The 23,491-nt window shown below is 44.9% G+C and overlaps 1 protein-coding gene across 1 annotated transcript in view; it reads left to right on the forward strand.

Moving 5' to 3' along the window:
* The window catches only part of NTSR1 (neurotensin receptor 1), a 66,954-nt gene extending 46,004 nt beyond the window's left edge, over positions 1–20,950 (forward strand). Inside the window, exons 2-4 of the mRNA XM_054392075.1 lie at positions 5,796–5,997; positions 17,476–17,566; positions 20,701–20,950. Of these exons, the coding sequence (XP_054248050.1) occupies positions 5,796–5,997; positions 17,476–17,566; positions 20,701–20,950 (543 nt within the window). The remainder of the gene's footprint in view (positions 1–5,795; positions 5,998–17,475; positions 17,567–20,700) is intronic.
* The last annotated feature ends 2,541 nt before the right edge of the window (positions 20,951–23,491 follow it).

Here is a 23,491-nt window from a genome sequence, read left to right on the forward strand (position 1 = left end):
ATAATTTGATGGTATTATGGTGCACTGAGCTCCTGTGTCAACCAAGGCCCTGTACTTCTGAAATTTTGAAGTGCCAGGCCACTGGATGTACACATCCCAATAGATTCTGTTATCTCCATTATCCCTTACCTCCCCCTGGCGGAAGGCAGGGCACCCCTAATGGTGGGGATTACCTCCACATGTACAGCTGGCACAATGTCCAGCACCAGAATTAGGATCACTGTTGGAGCTATCAGAGTTGTTCTGGGAAACTGAGGAAGCGACAGCTACCCTCCTGGTATTGCTACCTCGGGATCTGCCCCTCTGCAGCTCCCGTAACCTCTTGAAAAGATCAGAAGTTGGTTGACCATCCCATCTGTTCATGTTCTCACCAAACTGATCACGCAGAGTTATCCAGATACTGCCACGTGATTGCCTCTGCTGTCTGTTTTGGTTTGACCTATTCTGGAATGGCCTTCTTGGAGCACGTCTGTTCCTAACAGCTGAAACTTGTATCCATCTGGAGGAAGAGGAATTAGAATCATCCCCCTTCATCAAGTTGGATATGGAGGTTTTAAGTTCCTCCTTCAGCTCTTTCATGCAATTCTTCATTTCTCCAGACAAAGTTTCAATGGCTGAAACCAAAGAAGTACGTGCAAGACTATCCTCCAACTGCCTCATTTGGTCAGTGAAATGGCCAACAGTAGGAGGTGCTCCACCATAATTTCTTGCCACAATCCTGCTTGCCAGAATAGTAGCATAATTAGGAGGAGCAAGCTTAATGAGCTTTTTGGCAAGGCCTGTTCCAACAGGAATTTCATCAGGATTCAGAGTCTTATGATCTCCATACATTACTTCTCTCACAGCAAACTCTCTCAGACGCTTGATTCCCTCAGCTATTGTGGTCCAAGGCTTAGGGTTCCATGGTAAATCATCTCTGCTGGGGTACCTCAGCGAGACTGCCAGTAGGAGGCGTGCCCACAGAGAAACTTTACCAATGCACTTGCCTAGATGCCTGTCTATGCCTGTATCCTTTGAGAGCATCCCCAACTGAGAGGCCGACTTGTCACCTACCACCAATGCTGGGGCTCCCATATCAAAACACCTGGCTAGCCAAGACAGGACTGGCTCATTATCTCCTCTGATGTAATCCTTCCTCACATGTCTAATTTCCTGTCTGGGTGCATTAGCTGACTGTATGTCATCCTCATCCTCATCATCATCATCATCCTGAGGTCGCTGTCCCCATAATCCTATTTTAATCCTCCGTTGAATTTCTTTGAGTTCAGAGGCACTACCAGCAGTTGCTAATCTACTAGGGTCTACATCCTGACCTACATCTCCATCATCCATGTGGGGTCTCAAGAGGTCTACCAGAGTTTTAAGGCTAACCCTCTCTTCCTCATCAGAAGGATCTTTCTTAAGAGAGGGACCCTGAGTAGAAGGACCCTCATCTCCATCTGCACCATCTCCTGCAGCATCTGCATCTCCTCCTGCAGCTCCTTTACGCTTTCTGGTTACAGTGGCCACCAAATTTACTGGCTTGGTTTTCACATTCACAGCAGAGTTGGAAGAGCAAGTAGCCTTATGTCTTTCTTGATACAGTGCTATCAGTAGCCATATGATTATTCCAAGAAGCAACAAAATTAAGGCAAGCACAAGATATCTAGGGTACCACTGGTTCCAAAGACCCTCTGTAGTTGTAAGAGGAGTAACAAACTCATATGTGTCTGCTAGCAGATCCATAGTTGAGTTACCATAGCTTCTTAGCCCAATAAGACCACAACAGAATTCACCAACATTCAGTAGCTTATTCTTAACCCAAAGAAACGACTTATATGCCACATATCTCACAATCTTGTCTATCATGCAGGTAACAGCCCATCTGTAGACAATGCACCGATAATAGATGAAATAAAATTACTCAAAATCCAAAACAGCTTCATTTTGCTTCCTAATCTGAGCAGAAATAAATCAAACAAGCAATCGAGCCCCGAGTTGGAGCGCCAAAAATAAAAAGTGTGTCGGTGTGAGCTGAAATTCCCCCCCCCACCAACAATAACCAGGCTAGCTCAGTCTGGAAGCAAATGAAAAGCTGTATTTACAAGCAGAGTCTAAAATCTACAATGAAATGCAATGAATATGTACAAATATACAAAATTCACAACATTCACAAATATATACAATCAACAGAAAAAGCACAACCGATCTCCCTTTGCTTCCCCCCAAGGGGACCCTCCCAAAGGGGCCTCCCTCTCCCAGGAGCTTCCCCCCCAGACCCCCTGGACAGAGAAGCAGAGTTAGTTAAGCAGAAAGTTGTTAACTTAGCTGCCAAGGTCAGTGTGTTATCTTCAGCCAGAAGAGAAGAAGAAACAGCAGCCAGACAGCCCAGCAACTGCCCCCACTGCCGAACGCAGAATGTGCAGAGTGCCTACTTTGTTTTGGGTAATAGTTCTTAAACATTTCTATCTATCCAATGGAAGTGTTTAGAACAATCGTTATTTTGCTTTCTTACACCCAATAGTGACTTATTTACATTCTTTCACTTTCTCTGTTTTGAACTCTGCAAGGAAAAATTAAAAAGACAGTTTCAAACCATCACAGAATTTTTTCCTAATGTTCAGCCTAAACCTCCCCTGGTGCGACTTGAGGCCATTTCCTCTTGTCCCATAGATATTAGGGAGAAGAGACCAACACCCAAACATAGCTGTAAAGCAATCTAAGGACCCAAAGGATCCCATAGTAGTTCTCTGACAGCCATAGTCACTTTCATGCCACTGATGCTGGGAGTTTCAGTGCTGTAATAATCCTATTAAACACCTACCCAAGTCTGCTCTAGAAGACCTTTGAGTATCTAGTCCTGGAAGCCCAGACCAGCTCCTCTTGAAGCAGGGTGGGGGGAAACTTTCCAGTGGCTTTGAAGAGGTGTTAGAGGCATCAGCTCCAGCAGTGTGCAAAAGTCACCAGGAGATGAAGTGTCACTGCACTGATGTGCACTGTGTCCTGGGGTCCAGACTTGCACAACCCAGCAAGCAACTCACCAGAAAAAGCTAAATACTGAGGGTTTGCAGGAGGAGAATTTGTTTTCCTAGCCTTTATGGTCCTCAAGAGTTTGTGTTTGCAAATAATTCTTTCCACAAATGAAAACCTTCTGCTTCTGGGGAAAACATCGATTTTCTTTTCTTTCTTAACTGTATGAGAGTTTTGGTACAAATAAAGACATTGAAAAGAAAAAAAAAAACCCAACTTTAAATAAAGCCCTTGCTGGAAAGCAGGCAATTGTCACACTTTTACTGTAACAATTCATAAATGGAAAGTCAATGTTCAAAGGGAGGAGAAGGAGGAGTAGGAAACTACAGGGCTTGTTTCTGAGTCTGTTCCAGTAAGTCTGAGCAAGTCACTTCACTCCTGTGTGCATCCAGCTCCTTTGTGAAGGTTAAAACCCAGAATCCCAGGATGGTGGAGGGTGGAAAGGACTTCTGGGGATCATCCACTCCAAACTCCACTGCTAAAGCAAGGTCACCCACAGCAGGTTGCCCAGGATCACAATGTCCAGATGGGTTTGGAATCTCTCCACAGAAAGAGACTCCACAAACTCTCTGGGAAGTCTGCTCCACTGCTCAGTCAAGAAGTAATGAAGATTTTCCTTACGTTTAGGTGGAATTTCTTGTGTTCTAAAGCAGTGAAGCAGGCTCTTTACAAGCACAAATTACTCTGTCAGTGAAACCACCAGGTTTTTCTTAAGCTGAGAATTTGGTCTCTACTGCTTAATGATATTCCTTAGCATCTCACAGCTCTTCCATTATATGCAGGAGGTTGTGAAATCCTTTAGAAGCTTTGAAAGCTGCGATATGTGTAACAAAAGGGGCCATTAACAGCTTGTAATGGTGGGGTATATCTAAGAATTTCCTCAGTCCACAGAGGAGCTCTATTGTTATTACCAGCACAAAGGAGAGATGATCTTCTCACCACGTGGGCTGTGAGAGACGAAACCCAGCTGGTAACTCTTGCTAAACACATTGAGCTCTGGAGTGCAAAGCTGAATAGAGACTTGATCCATCTAAAGAAAACTTTGGCAACAACACCACTGCCTGTCTTCACCAAAGGAGGAATTGCATCTTTCTCAAACTTAGGATCAAAGAAATTAAGTTCTTCTGATTGCCAGTGCACCTGCACTCCATATGCTCGTGTGCTTCTTATTTCTTCCTTTTATGGATCCCCTGTAGCATCTTGGGGGTGTGGTTGGATTCTTTCTCCATCTTTCCATTCATGTCTGGCATTTCTGAATCCCTCCAGGGCAAAAAGACCATGCATCTGTACTACATACTGTGTGTATAGCAAATGCTTGTACACTGAGGTGATGGTCCTGCGTGGGTGAGTGGGTGGAGAAGGGATGTCTCCATCTGAGCAGATGGAGCACTCGTTTGTAGATGAGGCTTGCTTGGGTTTGCAGTCTGCACTGGGACATGGGGTTGGCTTGTGGTGTAGGGTTGCATCTGTGTTTTAGATCCCTGAGATGCAACAGAAACTGCTCTTTGGGGGAGAAGTCAGCCTGCCTTCTAACCCTGCTCCACGGCAAAGTTCCTTGTTGGGTTTAGAAGTTTTAGCTTTTTGTCATTTTATTGCTATTAATAAAACTTCTTTCAGGGTGATTTGCAGACACAGTTGAATTCCTCTGAATGTTTTGAAATTTTAAAAATGCAAGGGGCTTTTGATTTGTCCCACATTTACTCAGTGATGCTCTGAGCCTTCTCTGTACAGCAAAAGGATAAGCCCTGCAGGCACCCAGCCCCTACATACTGCAGGGAGGGTGACCACAGCACCTCATTATCCCACCACAACACCTAATTATCACACCTCAGCACCTCATTATCACACCATGGCCCCTCACCTTCCCACCATGGCCCTTCACCATCCCACCACAGTCACCCTGCCACAGCCATGCAGCAAATCCTGCCCATGCCTCCATTTCCCTGGGCTGTTAATCTCATCTCATTTCTGGACATCTCCATAAAGCCCTCCCAAAGCTTTCCTGCATTTATTTGATGCAAACTTCCACTTGATTCAATCACTGCTTAATTCGATCCTCCATTTAATTTTATCGAAACTGTAGTAATCGAATAATTTGCACTAAACCCATTACAACTTCCACTTGTTTGTTCTGATCAATTTTAATCCTTTAAGGCACGAGGTTTATTGGATAATTTGGTTACAAGATAATAAAACGCTGCCATTAAATCTCCAAGGAAAGGGCAGGACGAAGGGGGGGGGGGGGGTAGGGGGAGGAAGAAAAAAAAAAGAAAAAAAAGAAAAAATAAAGAAAAAAGGAAAAAAAAGAAAAAAGGGGAAAAAAGGGGAAACAGGAAAAAAAAAAAAGAAGAAAGTTAAAAAAGATCCCAAGGAGTGCTCTTAATAAAGAAAAAAAAACCACAATAGCAAGCTGTTGTTTAGAAGTCACACCACACATAATGAAAGCTAAGAAGCATCCTGCTGTTCAGGAGATGAAAAGATCAATGGCATGTTTTGGCTGAGACATTTCTGGCAATGAAGTGCACTGCAAAGGAGAAGACAACATAATGGGTTGCGAGTGAATTTGCCTTTTTGGAGTGTTGACCCACATGAATGAGCACATGTCAGTGGTGTTTGAGTTTTCCCTCTGTGCAATAAGCCTTCAAAAGCCAAAATCAACAGAGAAAAAGAGAAAAAAAAATATTTCCATTGCAGGCTGTTTCTCTGTTGCTTGGAGAAATAAACCACAATCTCCTGCTCCACTGATCCTTCTCATCTTTTGACCGTGCCCTGTCTCTCCCCTGCAGGTCAACACTTTCATCTCCTTTGTGTTCCCCATGGTGGTCATCTCCGTGCTCAACACCATCATTGCCAACCAGCTGATGGTCATGTTCAAGCAGGCTGCCCAGGAAAACCAGGTCTGCACCATTGGTGGGCAGCAGACGATGCTCAGCATGTCCATGGAGCCCAGCCGGGTCCAAGCCTTGAAGCACGGCGTGAGGGTCTTACGTAAGTAGCCACCTTCGGCGTGGAACTGGCTACCACTGACTAAGGAAATAGGATTTGAAGACTAATAGGTGGAAACTGGTAAAGAGTTTCACCCAAAGCTTTGTTTTTGTTTTTTTTTTTTATGAAAATCATCTCTTTTGGGAAATCTAAACTGTCCCCGCCCCCAAACACCGACATTCACCAAAATTGTCCAAGTCTTGTCTCAAAGCTTTCAGTACCTGAAGGGGACCTACAGGAAGGATGGGGAGAGATGGGGAGAGACTGATTACAAGGGCCTGCAGTGAAAGGACAAGCGACAATGGCTTCAAACTAGAGAAGGGCAGATTTAGATTGGATGTCAGGAAGAAGTTCTTCACTATGAGGGTGGTGGAACACAGGAACAGGTTGCCCAGGGAGGTGGTTGAGGCTCCTTCCCTGGAGATGTTCAAGGTGAGGCTTGATGAGGCCCTGGGCAGCCTGATCTAGTTGGGGATGTCCCTGCTGACTGTGGGGAGGTTGGACTGGATGAGCTTTGGAGGTCCCTTCTGGCCTGGACCATACTATGATTCTGATGGAAAATAAGTTTATTTGTTCTCTTGGTCCTGCCTTTCTCCATCTGATTCCTTGCCAAGTAGCCAACAGTTTTCTAAGGAATTTTATCCTTTATTTTCCACTATTTTCTTTGTCTCCAAGAGTAATTTCTCTGAATCCTTTTAAAGATTTTTTTTTTTTTTTTTTGGAAACCCCACATCTAAACATATTTCAGACAAATTCCCAAGCCCTATTCTGGAAAATACCTTCATCTATATTTCACACCCAATAAAGGGCTCACGTTTGCACGTGCAGTGTCTCAAACACCATTGACAGCTAGGAGCAAAAGTGGCCATTTATCAAAAGCTCAGGTGGGTATATGTGGGGAAACTAGACAGAAATATGACTTCCATGGATGAAGACAGAAAACAATTCAATTCTATGACCTCCATGGATGAAGACAAGACAAGATTCAATTCTATCATGTCCATGGAAGAAAACAGAAGGAGATTCAATTATTTTTCATTATTCCAAACAATCACATTTAGGGTAATCACAAATAATCCTTTTCTTTTGTCTTTTCTTGTTGAAATACAAAGCTAAAGAACAGACCTGCTCCCCACAAAGGCTCTTTGAAAAAGCAAAGCTAGCCCAGCATGTGAATAATTCGTTCAACAGCAACTTAAGCCTTGTGTGTATCACTTCACTCCTTTTTCTGCAGAGCTTTGGTTCAGACAATGGTTAAAGATCCTGCACCCAGGAACTGAGCTGTACTGCAAAGCTGGATGGATTAATTAAATAAGCTGAGGAAAAAAAATTAAAATAAGTAGCTTAAACTAACAGATGATAAAGTAAAAGCTGTTTAAAAATAGTACCCAAGAGAATCCAACAAAGTCAGTCCTGGTTTTGAACGATGACAGTCCTCATGCACACTGGATGGTGAGAGTTTAGTAGCAGAAAGCTTTTCATGGCAAAGCCCTTGGTAGCTTTTGTCCAAGAGCACATTTTCAACAGGGAAAGGAATCCCTAGAGAAGGCATCAAGAACCTCCCTGAGGTTTCCACTTGTTTTTTAGGATGTGTCCCATGCAGCGCACTCTGCCCGTGCCATAGGCAAGCATCACGTGCAGCCCAGCTTGGAACACCAAAAATTCAGGGAAATGCCTGCTGAGAAAAAAAAAGAGAAAAACTCCAAAGACATTAAATTCCCCCTTAATTGTCTTGCTGGGCTGTGTTTGTCTGCTGTCTATGCACACCAATGAGCCATCATCCATGAGGGGATGAGGAGTGAGCTGTGCTTCAGCACTGAGCCACCCAGGTCAGGGCAGTGTGGGTCCCTCGGTTCCCTGTGATCCTTTTCTGTCTTGCAACACTTCTGCCATTAAGTGAGAAGCTGCCTTTTCTCACTTGTGTTACAGCTTCTCACACCTCTCTCTCTCCTTTTAGTATTGTATCTTTTAACGTCAAGAAGAGAGAGCCCTTCATGAACAGTAAGAGAGAAGCCTAAATTGGCACCTGCAATTCCCTGGGCATTAGGTGCTGGGTGCTGGTGGAAGATCTCCCCTCACCGAGAGGTCCACATTGCCTCTGTACCACTCAAAACCAGCCCTTCTTTCTCTGAACAACAAGCTTAATGTTCTTCTTTTTCTTCTCCAGACAATTTTTTGCCTTTCTAATGAACTGCAAAAGCTGAGAAGTTTGCGAAGAAGAGGGCTCCAGTCTGGAGCTTGAAATGGTGCAAAAGTGGGTCAGATGTGGCACCATGTGCAGTGGTGTACAGATCACAGAATCACAGAATTGTCAGAGTTGGAAGGGACCTCAAGGATCATCTAGTTCCAACCTCCCTGCCATGGACACAGATATTATGTGTACCACCCCAGCAGCAGGACTGAGCTCTCTTCCCTGTTGGAAAGGCAATGGGAGAGTGATCATTTGCTCCTTTCCTGGACTGAGGAAGATCCAGCAGATAAGAAACCAACCCTCAGTTCTGTCTGTGATTCACCACATCATGCAGAAAAGCTTTTTCAAATCTAGCAAGTGTGACTGAAATCCTTCTCCACTTCATTTCTCAGGGGCTCTTGATTACTGGAGGTGCTTGATTCCCATTTCCTTTTGTCATCTCTTCCTCACAAGCTCTGGGTTGGTTTTTTTTGTGTGTTTTTTTGGTGGTTTTTGTTTGTTTGTTTTTAAATAAACCAGGCCCCTGAGCTGTCTGGAAAGTAGCAAAAAATACACAAGGACATACATGATTTATCCTGAAATCCACAGCAGCCAAACCCATGTCCTCTGTCTGGGCAGGTTTATAGAAGGAAAAGAAAAATTGTCCATGCTAATAAAACTGTTGGCAAAAAATCAGACCTTCATGAGGGTTAAAGTACTTTCCATTTCTAAAAGTGAACTTCAGGCTGAAGTACAGAGAGCTTGCTTTTGTTTTTAAGGGTGGGTTTTTTCAGAACTTGTAAAGCTAGTGCTCAGAAAAGAATTTTTTTGTAGCTCATAGGGTGTAGAGCTGTTGGATGAAAGCAGAGCAGCAAACACCTTCCTTCCTTCCTTCCTTCCTCCAGATGTATGGAGATTTTGTCTTTATTTACATTGAAGTAGGAGCTAAGAGTGGTCAGGCTGACAGCTTAATTCACCCACAACATCATTCTCCTCATCTTTGGTAGCATTTATCTGTTTCTTGTCTGACTTTGGTGATGTACAAAATAATTAGAGAGATCAGATCAAGGAAGGTGTCAGCCCTGGTGCCTGGGAGCCACCTCATTAAGTCTTCAGCATGTGATTTCTGACTGTAGTTCCCTCTCTGCTGTCAGCATTCACTAGATGAGAGGATCCAAATCCAGAGAGCTCCAGGTGCTGGCAGCTTCCCATCTCTTCTGTGAGGATAACAGGGCACTGTCTGCACCAGTGCTAAAACATACCTCCTGCCAAGAGATTTCCTACCCTCCTTCATCCCTCCAATATTCCTTCCATTTTGATTTACAATTACAAACCACCTCCAATTTTCATTACTATTCTCTTGTGTTGGGAATCTGAGGCTCTTGGACACCCTGTGATGCTTCACAGAAGTGTTAATATTCTCTGGTTGCATAAACTGATATGCCAACAATTTGCTAACCTCTTAAATCCACCTTAAAAACACACCCCCCCCTTCAGAATAAGTAGCCTTCAGCAGGTAAAACCTCATGTGCACTGCCTAGACTACTGCATCCTGTACCTATAAATATAAATCTTTTCCATCTTAGCCTCACATTTCCAAACAGCAGCTCAAAAATCAGGGCATATTTGAGTTTGGCTCAGGCTGAAAGCACTGTTTGGCCAAAACATCATCTTGAAAGGGGATAGTTTGGTGACATGGACTAATAGCCCCCATCAATACACCAGCCTGCAGCCCATTCTCCTTTGAGCAGCCCTCAACACCTTCCTGATGGCCTGTCAGATCAGTTCCTGCCATCGATGAAAGGAAGGAGTTATTGAATGGCACAGTTGAACTCTGATAACAGTGTTGAGACAAACTGATGGACATCAAGGGGAGGATTTGCAGGTCCCTGGCTGGATGTTGGCTAAGCCAATTAAAATGTAATCAGTTCTAGGTAGCACTTGCCTCGTTACAGAAGCTGCTTAGTGAACACAATTAGAAAGCACTTAGAGAGGTTTAGCTAATTAAAAGAATATCCTTCAGTCTCCCACAGCTGGCTGGGTGATGTCTCAGTGAGATGCTTTTTAGGAGATGAAGTCAAACCACATTTTGGATTGTGTTTTTTTTTTTTTTTTTACTGAACACCTAAGAGTTTTTAAATGGTGATTTTTGGATCTCTGCATTTCTTCAAGGAATAGTAGAGGCCAAGTATTAATGAACCATCCATGCAGCCTGCAGTTCATTAATTAATGCATTAACAATTCCCCTTCTGGACAAAATGTTTTGAAGAGCTGATTCACTTCTCCTCACTGATGTTCCAAGCAGTTGTATTTCATCATTCCCATATTCTAAGGAAATCAGATTTGTCCATGAATCATTTCTTTTGCAAGAAAGGAACTAAATTCATGACAAGTTTTATCCCCAATAAAGAGTCTGAGCTACTCCAAGTGGACTTCAGTAAAACCCCTGTGACACTAAGCATGAGTGGAAGCTGAGTTTAACAGCTGAAGTGTCACACTGAAATTTGGGAGGCTAAATCAGCCATCTAACAGTTGTATATCTTTCCCAGAGGTGTTTGTATGTATGGATTTACTTTCCAGCCTGCCAAGGGACAGAAAGAGAGTGGAATCAGAGTGCTCTGTAAACACTCTCTGAGGAGCAGCAAGGGATGATGGCTGCAGCTCTTGTGAAAAGGAGACTTTTTTCTCCTCTCTCAAGACATGCCCCTCTGCTGGCACTGCAGCTCAGACTGGCAAGCCATCTCTGCTCTGATCTAGGCTCCTGTTGCTGCAGCTCTGAAGACAAATCTAGGGCTGGTCATGGCCAGCAAGCAGATTTTCCAGGTGTTAAAGCCCATCAGTGTGAGTGATTAAAAAGCTAACTGATGTGTTTTTAAACATAAAATCTTGCCAGGGCCTTAGTCACTGCAGAAACATGCAACAAATGCAGCCTCAGGGTCCCTCCAGTGAGGAGACACCAGTCTGAGAGGAACAAAGGACAGGAGGAACTCAAAACTGGAGGGGAAAGAAGAAAGGGGATGCAGAGGATGACATTGTGGGTATATTTGATCCTACCAAATAGAAAGAGCCTTGAACCTGGTAAGAAGAAGAGGAGTCCTTATCTAGCCTGCAAAGCACCTTGAATACTGTGTTCAGTCTTGAGCCCCTCACTCCAAGAAGGACATTGAGGCACTAGAGCAGTTACAGAGCACAAGGGCAATCTAGCTACCAAATGTTCCATATTTTCCATGGTGTCTAAATGAGCTGAGGGCTCCCTAGGCCTATTGTTATTTATTCCCAGTTTTACCTTCTTCTTCTCCTGAGTGTTACTGGTGCATCCTGCTGGTTCCCAGTCTCCAGTGATTGTTATTGACTTTTATGGAAATCCTTTCTTCTGCAGCCTTGTGACCCAAATACCAGCATAAGCAGCCTTGATTTTACTAGGCTCATACCCACCCTTCCAGCTCAGCAATCTCTGGTTTGATGCCCACTGGTATAAATACTGTCTATAACCTGTCAGGTGGAGCACCATGGTAATATAAACAATGCCTTGAGGTTTAACTGGGCAGTGCCAGCTGCAGCTACACTTGCCCCAGATTTTACCACTTCTCACCTCAAACAGCATGGTGGCACTTGCTCCCCTTTATGAGAGCTGCTCCTGGAATGACATCAACTAAACCAGTTTATAAACCCCAGAAGCTTTGAACAGGCAAGGATTGTTTGTCCAGAAAGAAGCATTAAAGCAAATCCCTGACATGAGCCCCATAACACTGTCATAGACACCATTGGTACCAGCTGGAGCATGTGTTCCTTGGGCAGCATCAGAGACACGTGGCCCCTGATGAGGTGGAATGCAGAAAAGGCTGGGAGATGCTGTTCAGATGGGTCAGTACAGACCCAGACAGCTCCTCACTCTGAAGAGATCAACAGGTGGAGGGAGGGGATTCTGCCCCTCTGCTCTACTCTGCAGACCCCCCCACCTGCAGTGCTGGGTCCAGCTCTGGAGTCCTCAGAGCAAGAAGGATATAGAATTGCATGGAACAAGCCCAGAGGAGGCTACAACAATGATCTGAGGGCTGGAACCCCTCTGCTGTGAGGACAGGCTGAGAAAGTTGGGGTTGTTCAGCCTGAAGAAGAGAAGGCTCCAGGGAGACCTTCTTATGGCCTTTCAGTACTTAAAGGGGCAGATTAAAAAGATAGGGACAGACTTTTTAGCAGGGCCTGTTGTGACAGGACAAGGCATGATGGTTTAAACTAAAAGAGGGAGATTTACGATACGTATAAGGAAAAAATCTTTTCCAGTGATGGAGGTGAGACAGGTTGCCCAGAGGTGGTAGATGCCCCATACCTGGAGCCATTCCAGATCAGATTGTTTGAGGCTCTGAGCAACCTTCTGTAGTTGCAGATGTCCCTGCTGACTGCAGGAGAGTTGGACTGGATGAGCTTTAAAGGTCCCTTCCCATTCAAACTCTTCTATGATTCTACAATTTGCTCAGACATTACAACACTTTGTTCTCAGCTCTATGTGTTTCAGTTCCCCTTGAAATGCAGAGCAGAAGAAATAAATTGGCCAAAATTATCTGAACAAAACCATCAGGGAAGGATGGATCTCATCTTCTTTGGGTGCCTTAACAGCAGTGGAGGCAGTTAAAAGAGGGAGCAGCTTCTCTTTTGTTGCTAAAGCAAGCTGGAAAACACCAGTCAAGTGCTTTGTGCTGCAGCAGATCCCTAGGGTCCCAAATGAGTTGGCAGCAGAGACACATTACCCATCGCTGTCCCAAAGCTCTGGGTCACACCAAGCCTCAGATGGCCTTAAAAGAAAGATGAGGGGCTGAAAATCCCTGCTGAGTGTGGCTCCTGTGCTCACTCCAACCAGCCACCAAGCACTCCCCATGGTCTTTTTGCACATGATGCATTTGCTCCATGCTCCTGCCAACACAACGTGAGTTCTGTGAGACATTGGCCACAGGATACACACAAGGTAAAATAAAATACTCAGTGTGATCTAATATAGTTTAACTTCCAGGATTGCTTCCACATCCAGTTTAGTCTGAAAATCAAGGCTGGCACAGTTTAAATCTTCTTTTGCACAATGAAAAAGATGTCACTCAAAATGGATGTTCCCCTCTACAAAGCTTCCTGGGCCATAAACAAACAAGGGCTTGTCCTCCAGTGTTCCTCCTGCCTCTCTTCCTTGGGATGTTCAAATGGGCAGAGAATACAGCTATTATTGGACAAAACAGAAAGGCACAGGATGTACTAATGCAGGATTTAATACACATTTAAATTGGGAGTTTGATTTAGAAGGGAAACGAAGATGCAGCTCAGTGGAAGGATCATTCCCTGGCACCCCCCAGCACACTGAGGTCAGCTTGCTCAGATCCCTTCTCCACTCCCCAGTCCTGGTCTGATCCACAGCCTTGGCATCTTGTTTGCTCCAATGTCATAAGTATCATAGAGCAGCCCTGCTCCTAATAAAACCACATTGGATTAATTAGGAATGAGGGATGGGTCTGGTTTGGTTTTAGTTCAAAAAATAGAAGCAGGAAATCTTCAGCCACTCAAACACTGTCCTGGACAAGTCCCCCCACCAAGCATTGGGTTAGATCCTTCCCCTGCAGCACTCATCTACAGCAGGCTGACCTGCTCCATCTTACCCCACCAAAGAAACCCCTGTGCCAAGCATTTGATGATGAAGAACATGTCCTAGGAGCTGATAACAATAATTAAAAGCCATTCTGGCAGCCACTTTGCACAGCAGTCAGTTTACAACTCATTGATTTTGATAAGTATGTGCTCAGAGAGGCACAAGAGAGCATCAAAGGGCACCAAAGACAAAAGGACACTTTTATTCCATATTAGGTGAGGGCACATCTGGAGTATTGTGTCCAATTCTGGGCTTCCCAGTTCAAGAGGGACAGTGAACTACTGGAGAGAGTCCAGTGGAAGGCCACAAGGATGTTTAGGAGGAAGAAAGGCCAATAGCCCTGGGGCTGTTTAGCCTCGAGAAGAGAAGCCTGAGAGGGGATCTGATCAATGCCTATAAACACCTAAAGGGTGGGGTCAAGAAGTCTGGAGCACTCTTTGCAGTGCTGGCCAAAGACAGGAGAAAGGGCATCATGTACAAAGTGGAACCCAAGAGGTTTCACTTGAACTTAAGGAACAACAACTTTGCTGTGAGGGTGCTGGAGCCCTGGAACAGGCTGCCCAAAAGAGGTTGTGGAGTCTTCTCCTCTGGAGTGATTCCAAACCCATCTGGAGAGATTCCAAACCCATCTGAACCTTACACTCCTATGCAACTTGCCCTGGATGGCCCTAGTTTAGCAGGGTAGTTGGGCTATATGATCTCCAGAGGTCCCTTCCAACCCTCACCATGCTGGAATTCTGTATCAGATGAAAGGTGACACATCTCTGTATTTCATATTCATCCCTGGGGAGCAGACCCATCAGGGCAGGATTGCCACCCTAGTTCTTCCTGATCCCTTGTATGATAAAATCAAAACATACAGATTAAGGGTGACAAATACAGATCAGGATCTTCCAATCTGCACAGCAGAGGCTGGTGGCACAGAACCACACAGAGTGCTGCCCAGCTGGGGTTTCCTGATCAGAGCAGGAGTGTTTCCAATGCCTTAGCTATGTGTTTATTTAATAGAGTTTTAATTGCACCTGATATTAGAGTCACCACACATGGCTTCATTATTTGTCTGCTGAGGTTAGCAGATAAATCAAAACATACAGATTAAGGGTGACAAATACAGATCAGGATCTTCCAATCTGCACAGCAGAGGCTGGTGGCACAGAACCACACAGAGTGCTGCCCAGCTGGGGTTTCCTGATCAGAGCAGGAGTGTTTCCAATGCCTTAGCTATGTGTTTATTTAATAGAGTTTTAATTGCACCTGATATTAGAGTCACCACACATGGCTTCATTATTTGTCTGCTGAGGTTAGCAGATATTTCTCTCAGTATGTGTGTTTGCTGCTATGCATCCCTGCCTCCATATTTTTTGGCACAGCACCATCTGAGCAGGAGGAGAAAACCTCTTTCACTTACCACGCTGGTAAATTTAACAGGCAGATGTGCAAAACTCTTAATGTTTGCTGTAGGAAGAATCCAGATCCTGCCCTTCTGAAAGAGCCACATGCAGGGGCAAACAGCTGGGATGTGCCAGTGCATGGAGGTTCCTGCAAAAATTCTGTTGTATACAAATGAACTTGTGCTGGAAGCCATTTGGGAAGCTGCTTTCACAGCCTGAAAATCCAGCTAATCCTGTACAGGCACTGGGAATGCAGACGGGCTGGAGCTGTGCTGCTGGCTCATCACCATTGAACAGAGATGGAAAGGCTGGAGACTATCACTTTTCCTGTGGCCCCTGGGAGCAATCCTGCTCCATGCAGGGCAAATCCAAGGTCCATCCAACAGAGAAATTAATTTCTGGAGGTGGCCAAAAGCAGGTGCTCAGAAATGTGAGAGGCAGGCAGGCAGGCATTCGATGCTCCCTCCCAGCTTCCTGGTGGCTCTTCCCACTTTTCCCATGGCACATATCATTTAGGAGCTGTCCCCATCAAAGTGCCATCACAGCTCCTCAGGGCAGGATCAGACACAGGTCAAATCCATTTCCTTGATGGTGTCTGAAGAGCTGCAGGCTGTCCAGTGATGAATTACATCTGATATCACAATGACCACATAGCAGCCAAAAACATTCCGAATGAAGTAATGAAGTCACTTGGATGAGAGAGTGAAAACAGAGCCTCTAGCCTTCTTTCCAAAACATGTCCCTTCAGCTGCCTCAAACTTTGATGAATAAATGGATTTTGCATCATTCCTGGAAGATGCTCTTACACACCATGCAGGCTGAAAAGAATCTAACCATCTCCATTGTTACTTTTGTGTTTAATAAGAGATGGAGTAGAAGTAAGGCAGTTAGTACAGAGCTGGACACCAGGAATTAGTTTGTTTCTGTATAAATTAGGCCATGACTCTGCTAGTGATGGCACCTGCAAAAACAGGACACAGACACTTCCCTCCCCATTGTGTTCCTGAAGTGTCCCCAGTGCCTCCTGGCTGAGTACCGGTGACAAGGAGTTGCAACCACAGCAAGACTTGGTGTTCCTGAGCTGTGTTTTTCAAGAGAAACACATCTGCCTGTCTCCTCTATAGCATCATTCCTGTGCCATGACAGTGTCTGAGTCTGAGACACATCCAGATATAAACTTTCTTCAGGCAGAAGAAGAGCAGCCTGTGCCTCCAAGTGCCAAACCCACATTGCACTGGTGTTGTGAAGCTCTATAAGACAGCTCTGCTGCTTCCTAGCCCTTTACAGGTCACCTAAAGGACAAGAGTGATGTGGCCCTTATTCTCTGCAGAGCAAATTTGGGATAAAAAAAAAAAAATCAACATAATTATTTTATTTAGCCTTGCTTTCCTTCTTGTCTTTTATTGTGTTATGCTTTAAGTGAGATTTCTTTATTTCCTGCTAGGATTCTGCCAGAATCCTGTCATTTCATACAGAGTATTACAAAAGGAAACAAATCTTTTCCTTGATTGCCTCATATAGCTACTTTTTAATCTAGGTTGACAAACTCACTCTACCAACAGCACTTTTTATCCCTCAGAATTGCTACATCTTATTTTCCATTGTTTGATGTCCCTCAGCTAGAATCTGGAAAGTTAAAAAACCACCTTGCCTTTCTCTGCTTACCCTTGAATTAATCATTTTTATTATGGCAATATCCAGACCCAAACATCTTGTAATCACTGTCTCAGATATTGCACAAACACAGGGCAAAAGGAAGAGCCCTGCCACCAGAAAGCAGCTCCTGAGGCTGTTTAATGATGCCAGCACTGTGGGGACTGCTGCCAGTGGCTCCATGGAACAAACTAATGGGATTATGGTGTCCCTGGCTCCCTGTCTACCTGGATAAGAAACATACACTAACAGTCCCTACCAGCACTTTGGATGAAAGAGCCAGTGCCACAAGGGCATGAAACACAAGGACAGATGCAAATACAGCTTCATTTAAGCTGGTGTCTGAATTAGACAACATCAGCACTTTATCTGTCCCATAACTTCTTGCTGTTGTTGTTCATACTGTCACTGCCCCCTTGCTTATTGCTGGTTTCTATTATTTCTGGTTTGCTTGCTTTTATAGACATTTCCAGGCTGGTTGTCCCTCAGGGATATTAATTCTTTGCACAACAGCAATAACAGAAGGTAGTGGGGCTTTAGGAAAGCAGTTTACAGCAGTGAACACTACACAGACAGGTGCTTTTTTCACCCCTGATACAGAATTTCTCACTCAAGGTAATGGGTTTGTTCCTACCTTGCAGGTGCTGTGGTGATTGCCTTCGTGGTCTGTTGGCTCCCTTATCACATACGGCGTCTCATGTTCTGCTATGTCCCCTCCAGTCACTGGACAGAGTGAGTCACAACATTGGGGACAAGCTGCTCTCCCATGCTAAGACAGGCTGTGGGGGCAGGCTGGGGATGGAGGTGGGGATCTGGGAGCAAAGGTGTCTTCCACATGAAGTTGTTGGTTTGATTTTAGTTTTGGATTTCTTACCATGTTTGCAGCCAAATTGAGAGTCTAATCTCATCATCTAAATCCCCCAGATGTGGGTGAGGGATCACAGGATCACACCCTCCCAGACTGATAGGAGTTTGAAAGGCACTTCTGGAGATCATGTGGTCCAATCCCTTTGCTAAAGCAGAGTCACTTAGAGCAGACTTCCCATGATCAAATCCAGGCAGGCTTTGAATATCTCCAGAGAAGGAGAGCAAGGAAGTGTTTGCTTGAATCAAACTGCACCAGCATGCCCTGCCTTCTGCTGTGGCTGGGACCACAGAGTCACCCTGGATGGATGCTCGCTTCCAACAGTCCTTGATGAAATGACATTTGGATGGGGGTTGGGAGGGTTATGTACCCACAGTGGATTGCTCTCTCTGTGGTGGAGAAATCAACCACCAGTCCTGTGATGGAGCAGCTGCAGCTAACACACAATTTAGCTCCACAATGCCACATTTCCTTAGTGACAGGTGAGGAAACAACAGCTCTGCTTACTGTGTCCAGGGCACGTTATTAACTGAGGATTGCAGGGAGTGGATCAAAACTAAATACTGGCAGTTGCCACTGATCAGAGAATGCCCAGATTCTCAGAGAGTGTGGGGATGGTTGCATGTCTAGACTGAATGCCCATGTGCTGCTCACAGGTGTGCACAGGCATATAAACAGCCATGCCAGGTCGGGTTCCTTCCTCAGCAAAGCCACCACGGAACTGGTTATTCATTTTTAAATAAGCAATGAAGGATGAATGCTGCCTGGGGATGCACATCTAGGTAGCCTGAGACACCACGAGGCATGCTCAAGTGTGATTCCTATCATAGATTCATGGAATGGTAGGGGTTGGAAGGGATCTCTGGAGATCATCCAGTCCAACCTCCCTGCTAAAAGAGGGTCACCCACAGCAGCTTGCCCAGGATCACAACTTCCAAGTGGGTTTCAGATCTCTCCAGAGGAGACTCCACCACCTCTCTGGGCAGCCTGGTACAGTGCTCCAGCACCCTGAAAGTAAAGAAGTTTTTCCTTAAGTTGAAGTGAAACCTCCTGGGTTCTGGTTCATACTGATTGCCCCTTGTCCTATCACTGGGCACCACTGAACAGAGCCCAGCCCCATCCTCATGATCTCCACCCTTTAGCTACTGATCATCACTGAGGCTGCTCTCCTTCAGGCTAAACAGCCCCAAGTCTCTCACCTTCTCCTTGTGAGAGATGCTCCAGTCCCTTCAGCATCCACGTGGCCCTCTGCTGGACTCTTTCCAGTTCCTTCTCCTTTTTGAACTGAAGAGCCCAGAACTGGACCCAGTTACTCCAGATGTGGCCTCACTAGGGCAGAGTGGACGGGGAGGACAACCTCTCTCAACCTGCTGGTCCTGCTCTTCTTCATGCAGCCCAGGAGACATTTGGCCTTCTTGGCCATGAGGGCACCTTGCTGGCTCATGCTGAACTTGTTGTCCATCAGCACTCTCAAGTCCTTCTCTGCAGAGCTGCTTTCCAGCAGGTCAGCCCCTCACCTCTACTGATACATTAAGGGGTTAAGTTGCTCTTCTCTCAGGGACCAGGTTTGGTTGCTGCAATAAACAGGGAAAGAAAAAAAAATCTATAAGATGTTAAAATTTCATCAACTCCAAGCACAAACCCCAATAATTTAGGATCTAGCAGCCTACTGAATGGAATTGTACATCCATCCAGAGTAAAAACCCAAACCTGTCTGCAATCACGAAAATGCAGCCCTAGGCACACACTGGGACAAACTGGTGTTCCCTTTTTGCTTTCCTATATGAAAAGCACTTAAAGCAGCCATCAGTTGTGTATTGACTGCATTCACACTGAGCAAGGGGGGAAGAGGAGCCTATCTGCTGTTAGTGTGAATTTATGCATTGTGCTCACATTCACATATTTCTATTTCTTCTTTTAAAAGCCATGAGCAAGTCCCTGAATTTACAGGCAGATTATGAATGGTGAACTACCAGCAGGGTAGCTAATCAAGGGTGTGCAGCAGCTTGGTGTGTTCATTTATAAATGCATGTGCCTGCCCCTGAAGAAGAGAAATGTTTGCTCTGCTAATTCTTCACAACTATAAAGAGAAACTCTGCTCGCAAGAGCTGGATGGGCCATGCAGGACTTGGCAGAGCTCAGGGGGTGTGGAGGGATGGGTGATGTACTCCAGCACACATCTATTTATCTTGTGCTAGACAGTGCTTAGACTAACAAAAAGGTCTGCAATTTCCACAGAGATAAATGATCCTGAGGAACATCTTCCTGAAAATGAGCCCCACGTTGTTTATAAATCCATTACGAGCCCAGAGCTGTTGGTCTCAGTTGTCCTAAGGAAAGATATTTCCAAAATAAAAAAAAATTAAAATAAAATAAAATAAACCTAAGCATTTTCAGCCTATTCTAGTGGAAAATATTGTAGTTAGATGGTCAGGGTATATTTCAAAAGCATGTTATCATCAGCTTGCCCCTAGAATAGGGAAGGCTGTCCCAGATTACAGACAAATCCCAACCCAGGGGCCCATTGAATGAGCTCTCACTGCTGGGGGGAGAACAGAGCTGCATCTGTTACCAGATCTTGGCTCTTCTGTAGGCTCTGTAGACCAGAACAGCAGCCAAAAAGTAAAGCTAATGTATATGCATGACACAGAAACAAATTTCCATCTGGCTTCTCAGTTTCATGCATGTCTATTTGCAAAGGCAAAACGAACACAAGAGGTAAATATCACATCTGGACCCAGGGCATATATAAGCTTCTAACTACTAGTGACTGGGGCAAGACTTCTGTAGAGGCATTTGACCCACAGCTGGCCAGTCCCAGCTGAAAATGCAGATGTTTCCCTGGTGTCTCATGCACTGACTCAGACTTGGAAACCCACATCCCCTGCCAAGAAAGGTTAGCTGAAAAAGCAGCTCGAGTTTTTCACATCCTTGGGACTTTGAATTATTTCTGTTCTCCACGCTCTGCTTAGACTTTTCTTTTGTTCATCTGTTCTTCCAGTTTCCTCTACAACTTCTATCACTACTTCTACATGCTGACAAACGTCCTCTTCTACGTCAGTTCAGCCATCAACCCCATCCTCTACAACCTGGTGTCTGCAAACTTCCGACAGATCTTCCTCTCTACGCTCACGCTCCTGTGCCTGCCGTGGAGGAAGAAGAAGAAGCGCTTGGCCTTCACCAGGAAATCCAACAGCATCTCCAGCAACCACACCTTCTCCAGCCAGGTCACACGGGAAACTACATACTGAAGCCAAAGGAGGAAGGGAAATGCATTTAATCGTGGAGTCAAAACTTGAGAGAGGCCTCTGTGACTTTCATGCATGGTCTCCAAATTCACGTGACACAAATGTGTTTAGCAAAGTCGTTTTTGTTGGAAAAAAATAGGCTTTGTTCTGCCAGTAACGTTGAGGTTATTTTAAAGCATTGGCCTTGCCTCTTGTGAGTGATGTCTACACGTTTTGTAACTTCAGTCTGGCGTAGATCCAGGTGCAGTGTTAACTGGGAAGCCAAAATATGTTAAAACTTCAGCAAAACCATACTGCATTTCATCCTTTTCTCAAGGCAGAGATGCCATGTTCCCATCCAAGGCTTTGAGGGCACCTTTGGGTGGCACCGAGCAGAGAGTCTGATGAGAAGGCAGCAGTCTTGAAGAGGAAGGGATGCTTTTGGAGAATGGGCATGCTCATCTAGGGATGTTCAGTGAATGAGGAGAGAAAACTCAGGGAGCCAGATGGTTATTTTAGAAATATATCTAAATTATGATTAATATGACCTAGGTGCTCAAGAGAGCCTCTCTGGTTCCTTGAAATTAAATAACAACAGATGATGCCTTATCTAGACTGGGGTGGCTGTGGCCTGGGGGAATGGGGGTCAGCTTTCACATTAGGGCATACATAGTGCCTGGCACAGTGAGCCACTCTCTCACTGGGATTGGTACTGCAGCACCAGTAAATAGCAAAGACTCTGACCAAGTCAAGAATGCAGAAACTGTGCCCAGCTCAAGTGCTGAAAATGAACAGAAATGGAAAATCTTACTGTTGCCATACAGCCAAATCCTCTTTTTCACCAGGGAGGACACTTAGCTGGCCTGCTGGCCTGGTGGGAAAACTCCATGCTCACAAGGGCTCCAGGCTGCTGAGATAAGAGCAGCCTGCCCCAGTTCTGTGGGACCTTCAGACTTTTCCTGTTCTTATTCCAGTTTTACTTGTTTTTTCACCATTTTCACGAGGCTGATGTTTCATAGGTTGAGTTGTAGGCAGCAGAGCCTCTTGTTCTACCTTTTGTTCCTTTTTGCTACCAGACCTTTTGGCACACAGATCTGCACACACCAATCTTCAGTGGTGCAAATGAAGAACACAAGAAGGTCTAAACTGGGAGTCTTAGCTCTAAAGCAATTTTCTTTTAACAAGCCAGAGGGACAGAAACAAGAGCTGAAAGTTCTCTGATATATCTCAGTTGGCCAGGACAGGTATCCTGAGCTTTCCTCCCATCTTCATCCCACCTCTAACAGCCACCATATGATTCAACAAATTGCTCCAGAGCCTTTAGCACCAGAAACAGTTCTAGAGTTAAATCTCAGGCTTCTGGAAGAAGCTAATGGGCTTTCCCTACTTTCACATCACCAGGTGGTGATCTGCCTGAACCTGGAACCAACCAATCATCCTGTGCAGCTTCTGCTGTGGTTTTGCTGGTGGTGACCTTGCATCCCCTTTCACACCACTACTTCCCTAGGAGAGCAGGGGTTGCTTCTTTGTGATCACTAACTGTAAGAGTTACTTGGCTTGATTCAGCCTTCTGGGCTTTGCCCACACCTTGTCTTTCTTCAACTAATGAGCATCCTTGCTATGTAACAGAAGTCTTAATGCTGAAGATGTGGATCTTCAGTGAACCATCACATAATGATGGAGGACAGTGGCTGATCCACTGGGTACCAGTGATTTCTCCTGCTACAGAGGTACCTCATGGTACAGGGTACCTCATGGGTTAGACCCTACTGGGATCACTTCCTAAAGAAAGCTTATTTGTAGTGCACTTGATGTGAGTTATGAGTGATGGTTACCTTCTTCCAAGACATTATAACCTGCAGTTGTACAGAGCTAGCTCCCGTGGTAGACCTGGCTACCATCAGCCATGACCTCCAACCACATCTTCCAGGGATGGGAAAATATTTTAATGCCTAGTACAGAACCACTCCAAAAGAAAGGGCTCGAAATAGAATCAGTGAGGCTTTAGCTTCTTCTGATTCAGCCAAACTACAAGCTCTGTTTTGTCATGCCTTCTTTTAATTTCTTGCCCTGGTTGTACCAAACAGAGGGCAGAGATTATATTTGACAAAGCACTTTGTTGCTCATGAACAGTTGACTTCTCTTTGGCAGGAAAAACAGGTAATTGCATGCAAAAAAAATTTTTTTTTTTAATTTTTAAAAATACATAAATAAAAGCAGAAAGGAGACTGGTCTCTTTGGAAGGAAATCTGTGAGAAACCAGGGGATGTTTTCTGTGTGTGTGTGTGTGTGTGTTAGAAATTACTTGGGCAGTTTGGAAGGAGAAGCTCTAGAAGATTTGTACATATTGCCTTGAGGAAGTCCAGGAATAATGAGCAGAAGAGGAGTCTTAATGTCACACACTTAACATTGGCCTTCCAGGCAAGACACTTTTAATGTTTCTGGAGAGAATACAGATTATTTAATTCCTCTAAACAGAGTCAGCAGCTGGGAGGTGGTTTCTGAAACCTCCTCCAGAAGCTGTAACCACACGTTCCTTTGACATTCATTAGGATTTAACATCCT

This window comes from Indicator indicator, chromosome 24, assembly GCF_027791375.1.
Source record: "Indicator indicator isolate 239-I01 chromosome 24, UM_Iind_1.1, whole genome shotgun sequence".
Taxonomy (NCBI): domain Eukaryota; kingdom Metazoa; phylum Chordata; class Aves; order Piciformes; family Indicatoridae; genus Indicator; species Indicator indicator.